Below are 9,426 nucleotides of genomic sequence, written 5' to 3'. Positions count from 1 at the left end.
CATACTAATTTTTTTCTACTATATACAGACTTCAATTCGAGTAAGTAATATTTTTTATTCTAATTTTGTTTATTTATTTGTTTTGTAGTTTATTTATTTGTTTTGTAAAAATAAATACATTCGAGAGTAGATATGTGAATGAGTACATAAACAAATATTATTATATCACATTTTTTCGTGATGAATATTTATCCTAACCAGGAAAGCAACTTTCAGGAGTAGTACTACATCTCATTCATATGGACATTTAGATATTATATTATTTTATTATTTTTTTTATTTTTACTTGAAATTTACATTTATGTATAAGAAAATTCATTTTACTGATTATGCGCGTCCTTTATCTTATACCAACAAGTGGTATTTTTGCACTCCTTTTTGAGCAGTTCTTTATATGTTACGTACATCAATTTCTTCTGAATAATTATCAAGGTATGTTGTTCATGTTTAATTATTTATTTATTTATTTATTTATTATTATCTACAATTAGCATTATATTTATCTTCTGTCACGCATGTAACAAAGAAATCTAAAGTTTTTTCAAGTCTGATTTGTATAAATACCTCAAAAAATTGAAATCAATATTTAAAAATTAAACAAAATATAACGGAGAATTGAAATATATAAAAGCGATTTATCAAATTATTTGTACAAAGATTTTTTTTTTACCATATTTTTTTATCTTAATATATTTTTTTAAGTAGAAAGATGACTTTCTCGAGAAACACTACATCACAATTACATGTCTGCTCTCTTAGAAGGATTATAAAATAGATTTGCAGACATTTGGATTTTAATTGATGTTTTCCCTTTATATTTTATTGATTTGCATCCTTTATCTTATATCACTAAATAATATTTCCTATTACTTCTTGAATAGTTCCTTAATATAAAAATAATTAATAGACTACGCAAAATATTATTTTTGAGTACATACGAATAAGTTAAAATGATGTATGTTAAAATAAAGTGTATTGTTTTTAATATTATAACTTAGCGTATATTTAACATGATGTACATAAGTTACACAATATTATTTTTTTTCATAAAATGAATTTATGATTTTCATTTTTTCCTTTAAAATTCATATTAAGAATTTTTCGTGTATTACGAAATTCTTTTTAATTTCTATGACAACGTCAATGTAATAGCTTTGACAAAATTAGGAAACAAGTTATAAATTACTGTGTAAAGAAATTGAAGGACAAAACTTTCTTTTAGATGAGAGAAACTTTTTTTATTATAACAAGCAGAATCTCAAATTGTGTATATCATGTTCTTAAATTCTCAATAAATAACGAATTCAATGAACATTAAAATATAAAAAGCTAAGTAACTAAATCTAAATTTAGAAAATAAAAGAGAAGAAACTTCAATTATTTATGATATGTAACACAATTTTTTTAGTCATACTCAAACTAGCGAAAAGTGATTATAATACAGTAAAAAAAGTACAAAAACGTAGATATGAGGGGGTGAGAAGATAATATTTTGAAGTAACTTTGATAATAATAATAATAATAATAATAATAATAATAATAATAATAATAATAATAATAATAATAATAATAATAATATTTAGACAATACACATATTACTGTCCATGAATTTTAAATTGAAAGATGTGAATAATAAAACAAAATTTTAAAAAAATTATGAGTAAATAAAGTAAGTATATTTATGTAACGATCCATTGGATCGTTTTGAGTACGAGAGCTTTTTATTTCATAAAAGACGCATTCCGTAAATTTTTAATGAATATTTTGGACTATTCGATAATTACGATTATTTATTTGATGGATAACTTTGGATAATTAATTTAATTAATTGGTTAAATTAATAATTTATTTAATACTCTATACCATTTATTAATATAAAAAGATAGAGTTTATTAATTTTAGTTCATAAATATTTTATAAGATAAAACAAAAGATAAAGGGAGAATACAAAAGCTTACCTACGACGACCAGAAGAAACTATATGTGAGGATTTTACCTCTATTTCCTTTAGTAATTGGTTAACAGTAATTGTAGTATGTATATGTGAAAAGAGGTAGTAGTATATTATATAAATTAAAGAGTGGAGGATGGGTTTTGGAATGTTACAGTAGCTAGAGTTTTGATTCAAGTTTCAAAGAGGACAAAGTCTTGAAGGTCCTTTATTAATAAATTATTATCAAATGATTGAGGGTATATATGGGTAATGATTGCTTAGAATAGGATATAGGAATATATGGTGTATGCTTGAGGCGCTGCAATGTGTTAGTATTTGTGGGTTAGCATACAGGTTTTACCTTTTCCAGATTTGTCTTGTAATTATCAAAGTATAATTTGTGTTTTGATATATTGAGATAAATAATTCAATATTAGGTGTATTGTATTATATGAATATCATCAATTTTATGATATTTGGAGGGAATTGAGACTTAATCCTAGGTTTGGGCTTTAGGAAATTGATTATAGTAATATGGGTGTCTACGGACTCGTTTGCTTATGAATATTGTATACTTGATAGATTGGAAACTTGAGTCATTGAAGAAAGGAAAGACATTGATGGATTAACTTGTTTTACTTCGGTTCTTCGGTTGAGGTAGGTTATGGTTTATTCTATATCATAGATAGACTCTTAATAGTGATTGATAGTCATTGAGTAATGTGTGAAGTTTACTATGCATTTAATTGTTGTGGTTTGGATGGTTGATATGTTATTGTGATTGGTTTAAAATTCCAAGACCGTGAAATCCATAATCTTGAACTTGTCCTATCAAAGGTGATGCCTTGAATAAAGAAAGTTTGATGAAATATCGTTAATGAAGTGGAATGTGATAATAAAGAATGATAAATTAATTATATTTGGACCGGGTATCACGTTCCGACACGGTACATTTGGATCAGGTGTCACGTTCCGATACGGTATATATGGATCGGGTGTCACGTTCTGACAGGGTATATTTGGATCGGGTATCACGTTCCAACACGGTACATTTGGATCAGGTGTCACGTTCCGATACGGTATATTGGATCGTGTGTCACGTTCCGATACGGTATATTGGATCGTGTGTCACGTTCCGACACGGTATATTTGGATCGGGTGTCACGTTCCGACACGATATATTTGGATCGGGTGTCACGTTCCGACACGATGTATTTGGATTGGATGTCACATTTCGACATGGTAATGATAAAGTTTGCGTATACTCTACCTTCCCCACTTTCCTCCACTCGTGGAAATACACTTAGTATGTTGTTGATTAAATTTGAATGAATACATGCTCTGTTTTTTAATCAATAGTAAGAAATGTTAAGTCACGTTCTACTTCTAATAATTATTTGAAAAATATGAGTTTTTAGGATGCCTGCCTATTTTGTTAGGTGTGAATTCCTAATTTTCTTCATTTGATCTTTGATCTGAATGAGTTTATGGCTGAATCTTTTTTGCTAACTACATGGAGTTTGATTGCCTCAATTTTTTCAACAATAGTATTATATTACTTAAAGTTTGAATTCAATAGCAATAGCAATATCATGATTACTTCATGAATTACTAAATAGTTACGTTATAAAAACTCATATTTGAATTGATTTTCTTTCATTCAAAGAGAATGGATTAGCCTACAAGTTATAGTATTCGTGTGAAGTAATATAACACTTTTTAATTATTTGGTTGATTATTTTTCTGAAAAATTATGCGAACTTGGTGTGGAATCCATATACTAAGAGAACATTTACTTATTATCTCCATTGCCTAAGTACCTGTTGAATCTAATATGATACTATTTCTCTACCTTTGTATAAGCACTTCATCTAATTTTAAAAAAATAAATTAACGGGTATGCATTCTTATGTTTAGATTTTTCTAATGATAACTAAATTTATTTTGTGTTGTCTGAATTGGCTCAATTTATATTTGTTTTATTAAAAAAATCAATATGAAAGAGACATTGTTTAACAGATTCAATTGAAAGCATCAAAGATGCGCACGGGCGAGGGGAAATAAGGTTTAAGAAGAAACTAAAAAAATGGGAATCTTGCTATTAACACATTACCACACTGTAATTATTGAGGCTTCTTTTATTTTATGGGTGATAACCATCTTTAAGTTTTGTTCTTTTTCTTTCATTGTAGAACTAACAGATGACACAGATCTCCTTTTCAGGGCATTTAGTAAGAAACATTTATAAACAGTATTTACATATTTAAAATAAAATAAATATGGGCCAAACAACCAATAACATTGCAGCATGAAATAATTTGAAGCTACATAATAAAAATGAAATAAAAAAATGCTCCTAATTAGTACTTTCTGTTCACTCAAAACTCAATTCCATTTGCAAAATTGGTTAAATAAACAATGCAACTAAAAAGTAATTATCAAGTAAAAGGTTTCACGATAACAAGGCCAGCTTGACCGTACACAATACAATTAAAATTTAAACATCAATTAAAAAAATAATCATAGAAATTTCTAAAAATCATTTCAATTCCTAGGAAAACATAAATAACTCATCTCCACACATTAAAAACAGTTGAAAGAAACAAATTTGAGAATCGTAAGTCCAGAGTACCCACAATGCAAGTCAAAATGATGTTGACAAATAAAAATAAATTAAACGAGTACATGCCCAAGAGACCCTCAATGAGAAAGATAACTATAAAAGGATCTATGAATAAAATGTCAGCTAATTACCAGAGACTTTTCTTTTGAGAAACCTAATTAAAATGGACTTTCTACATTGTACCAGAACTGGAGAGCCTAATGATCAAATGAGCAATAGATTGTGTGATAAGATACTTCTAAAGTTCTCTTTTCATACTCAAAGTTGTGTTATTGAGATACTGACAAGCTTGCTAAAATGGATTGTGCATTCTCAAGATCTACTTTTTTTCTGATTTTCAAATTTATGATTCAACTTTGTTTCCTTTTTCTCCTTCAAAGCATTTACATCGTGTTCTTACAACCAAGACATAAATGGTTGTCTTAAAGATTATTTGATTTTGATTAACTACTATGCCCAACAAGAGTCTATTGGAACAACCTCTCTACCTCTTAAAGATAGAAATAAGGTCTACATACAACCTATCCTCCCCAAACTCCACTTGTGGGGTTTCACTTGGTATATTGTTGTTGTTGTTGTACATTTTTAATTTGAAAAGAATTGGTGAACTTTAACGTATGACCAGATTACAAGTAGTCATGAGAGTAAAGGTGCAATCGAGAACTTAGAGACGAGAATCTCCAATCTGTAAAGATAGTTATGTGTATCTGCTGAAAATCGCTTATATCATATGAGATGCAAATGTAAGTTCCTTTCTCTTATTACATTGATGGAAGAAGATTTCTTATCAAGAAAAGGATAAATTCATGTAATATATGCTGATCGTTTTCTTTTACATCTCTAGAGACAAGAATTAAGATGTGATTGCCATGATTTTGAATTGTAATAGGCTTATCAGAATAATTATTTCTTCTTATCTCAGGACCTAATGGTGGATAGGCTTGCAATTAATTTGTTTGGGCCTGTCCATTAAAGCCATTGCCACTTTCCACTCTAGCTGGAAATCCTTTGGAAGTAGCCTTTTCACCGGCGAATTCAGTATGTAATAATTATTGGGAGAAAGGGGGAATAAATTGCATTACTTAGTGTGGAACTATAATCACTATAATTATTTGTTGAACTCTAAATTTTTCTTTGAAAACAGACAACAGGTAATAAACCGTTGTAGCCTTGCTGGTTTCAATCCTCAAGTAGCAATGATTCACCTAAAGATTTGATGCATTAGAATTCAACTAAAGTCATTATGGGAGCCAAAAAGATGAAAGCCAACAAGCTAAATATCCTCAAGGAAGCAACAATTATGATATAAAGTTGTAACGCATTTAGAAAATGAAGAACTCAGCTATTCTGAGATACATTTTTCTCCTTTGAGTCAATTTGTGGAACTTCATACTTTATGATATAGCAATATCTATAAAAATTAGACAGCGTAGATATGTAATTAATCATTTTTGCTACTTTTTACCATTATTTTTTTGGATTAACAACCAATAAATGTATGAATAAACATGATTTAGTTGAAGGAACCTGTTGTCTTAATGTATTTTATGCATCAATATCTATGTTCTCGATTTCAACAATAGATCATTATGCATTAATCAAATCTATCTTTGGAAGCGTTTACTTTATCAATTTGTATATAAGAGGTTGTAGAGTCGGTAATATGTAGGTGCACCTATGAATGAGTAATAGTATTATGTACAAAACATATTTTAGAGGCTTGTATACAAAAACATATTTTAGATTTACTATCTTCTTTTATGATCGCGCGAAGCGCGGATAAGTTAACTAGTCAATAATAATTAAAAAACATTCACAATTCATTTAATCTTGTTATTCCATTTAATTGCACGTTTTGTCATTTAAATAGACTGATATTTAAAAATATTATCCTTTAGCAATCAAATTTATACCTAGTGGACATAACTTGAAATCATGTACCTACCAATTAAGGCTGTACAAGGCAAACCGATAAACCGCACCAAACCGACAAACCAAACCAAACCGGAAAAAAAACCGACTAGTGGTTTGGTTTGACTTGGTTTGGTGTTTGGAGAAAAAATCCGACCATTATAGGGTTGGTTTGGTTTTAACTTTAAAAAGTCAAACCGAACCCAAACCGACCCGATTATAGATATACTACTTTTAAATTATGTTATACATAAAAATATTTATTAAAATGTAATTTATAAATATTTTTAAAAAAAATTTCAAAGTTTTTGTTTTCTTTCTTACATTTAGATTTGAACTTGAGAAGCCCATCTAAATAATATACCAAAAAAGCTCATCTTATAAAGTTATATTATAAAGTTAAAACTTCAAACAATATTCTGCCCCTATCTTATATGTTGATATTTTATACTAGAACTCTTTTTAAGGACAATACAGATGTCCTAACAAAAAAAACCAAAAAACCCGGAAAAACCCGAGAAAAACTGATATCGAAAAATCCGACTTTTATTGATTTGGTTTGGTTTATAGATTTAATAACCCGACACAAATGGTTTGGTTTGATTTGTAAAAAATCTAAACCAACCCGATCCATGTACACCCCTACTACCAATTTAAATCTTAGTAAATTGAGTGCGCCAGATATGTGTATCTACCTAATTACACAAATATTATTTCAGATACGTTGTATCCAAACGTGATTTACATGTATTTGAAAAACAGAGATTCTCTCCTATATCGCTCACCTCTCTCCATATTTATCTGTATTTCAAAATGTATCTGGTATCAAATATACATGTGTCTAGTATCTAAGATATATGTTGACTTTCTCGCTCGCTCGCTCCTATCTCGCTCAACTTTCTTCTTTGTACTTTAAAATGTATTTGATATCAAAGATATATGTATCTAGTATTAAAAAAATTACACTAATACATTAACCGGGTGTATCAATGCATAGAAAGAGAGCAAGGGGGAGGGAGAAAGAGAGAGGGAAGGGAGAGTGCGAGAGAGAAAGAAGGAGAGATCTAGGGGAGTGGTGTAAGTGACTTTAAATCTAATATGAAAATATTGATTGGTGAAACAAATATGTAATTATTTCAAATTACAAAAAAGATTAATTAATATATATAGTTGAAATGTTTGTGTAATTAAGTAATTTTTTTCAATTTAAATCACATCAAGAATTTAGTGGATTAAATTATAACTCGATTTTTAACCCAAATAACTTTTGTGCATTCCCTCCATTTGACACACCTATCTAAAATGTGAGATTATACGCGGCGCATCTAAAATTAGAACAAGAACATCACGATCAAACAAAGAAGAAAAAGGCAGAAAGAATAAGCGCGTTAGGTAAGATAGAATAGTATATTAATTTTTGCCTTTTTGGGTCATTGGTGAACAAAATGTGTCACTGTCACCCAACCCCTACGGATCTTCTAGCTGTCCCCACCCACCACACATCCCAAGTCACAGCCCCTAGACAAATCTCCAAACAAACGCGTTACATTTCAATTCACAGCTAATTAATTCCCCTTCTTCGATCCTTCCTCCTCCCTATGTAAACTCTACTATATATATATATATATATCCATCCATTATCTCTCAATATCAAACACATTCACAAAACAACTCTAATTTATTAGTAATCCTTTGCTTTCTCAAGATTTTCTATAATGTTGCTGCAGCTTTCTCTTCTTGCACTTATCTTGTTATCCCCTGTATGGGCTGATAATTTCTACCAAGACGCGACGGTCACGTTTGGTGACCAGCGCGCTCAGATACAAGATGGAGGGCGAATTCTCGCATTGTCCCTTGACAGAATTTCAGGTTCCGGATTTCAGTCCAAGAAGGAATATTTATTTGGAAGATTCGATATGCAGATTAAACTAGTACCTGGAAATTCTGCTGGCACTGTCACCACATTCTACGTAAGTAACACAGTTTAAACTTCTTAACTAGTAGTAACAACTAAATAATAAAACATACATGTCCTGAAATGTTTGTTTGTTTGTTTTGTGCAATTTGCAGTTGTCTTCTCAAGGAGCGGGGCACGATGAAATTGATTTCGAGTTTCTAGGTAATTCATCAGGACAACCTTACACGGTTCACACCAACGTTTACTCTCAAGGAAAAGGCAACAAAGAACAACAGTTTCGCCTCTGGTTCGATCCCACCTCGTCGTTCCACACCTACTCTATTGTTTGGAACTCTCAACGCATCATGTAGGTTACAAAATAAAGATACTTCTAATCTTAGTCTAAACAATTACAAATGGTTACTTTAGTGTTCATGTCTTACATTTTGGGGATTTATTTTTTCTAATTGTCCAGATTTTTGGTGGACAACATCCCAATAAGAGTGTTCAACAACTACGAAGCACTTGGTGTTGCATTCCCAAAGAATCAAGCAATGAGAGTTTACGCAAGTCTATGGAATGCTGATGACTGGGCAACACAAGGAGGACGGGTGAAGACGGATTGGTCTATGGCTCCATTTACAGCTTCTTACAGGAATTTCAATACTAATGCTTGTGTTTGGTCAGCTGCATCATCTACTTCGTCTTGTGGAGGCTCTAAGACGGACTCAGTAAATAATGATCAGACATGGCAAACTCAACAACTGAACGCTAATGGCAGAAATAGGCTTAGATGGGTTCAGCAGAAATACATGATCTACAATTACTGTGCGGATGCTAAAAGGTTCTCTCAAGGCTTTTCTCCTGAATGCAATCGTTCAAGGTTCTAAGGATATAGTCTATGAATGTAAAAGTATCTTTGTTTTACTTTTCTATTCTTTAATTTTCTCTGGGATATCTGGGGAAAGAAGAACATAGTGGTAATTATTTGTGTAAGCAATATATTCTTTATTCTTTTTGTAATCATGAAATAGAAATAACAATGAATAGTTTTCCTGCCAA

General features: G+C 30.3%; 1 protein-coding gene across 1 annotated transcript; it reads left to right on the top strand.

The window, feature by feature from the left end:
* The first annotated feature begins 8,113 nt into the window (after positions 1 to 8,113).
* On the top strand, positions 8,114 to 9,426 carry LOC129892604 (xyloglucan endotransglucosylase protein 7-like). Its single transcript, XM_055968187.1, has 3 exons — positions 8,114 to 8,437; positions 8,538 to 8,731; positions 8,840 to 9,426. Exons 1-3 carry the CDS (start codon positions 8,183 to 8,185, stop codon positions 9,252 to 9,254), a joined length of 864 nt encoding a protein of 287 aa, XP_055824162.1. The 5' UTR covers positions 8,114 to 8,182; the 3' UTR covers positions 9,255 to 9,426.

This window comes from Solanum dulcamara, chromosome 6, assembly GCF_947179165.1.
Source record: "Solanum dulcamara chromosome 6, daSolDulc1.2, whole genome shotgun sequence".
Lineage (NCBI taxonomy): Eukaryota > Viridiplantae > Streptophyta > Magnoliopsida > Solanales > Solanaceae > Solanum > Solanum dulcamara.
Note: the sequence above shows the minus strand (reverse complement) of the source record. Positions and strands in the feature narration are given on the sequence as shown.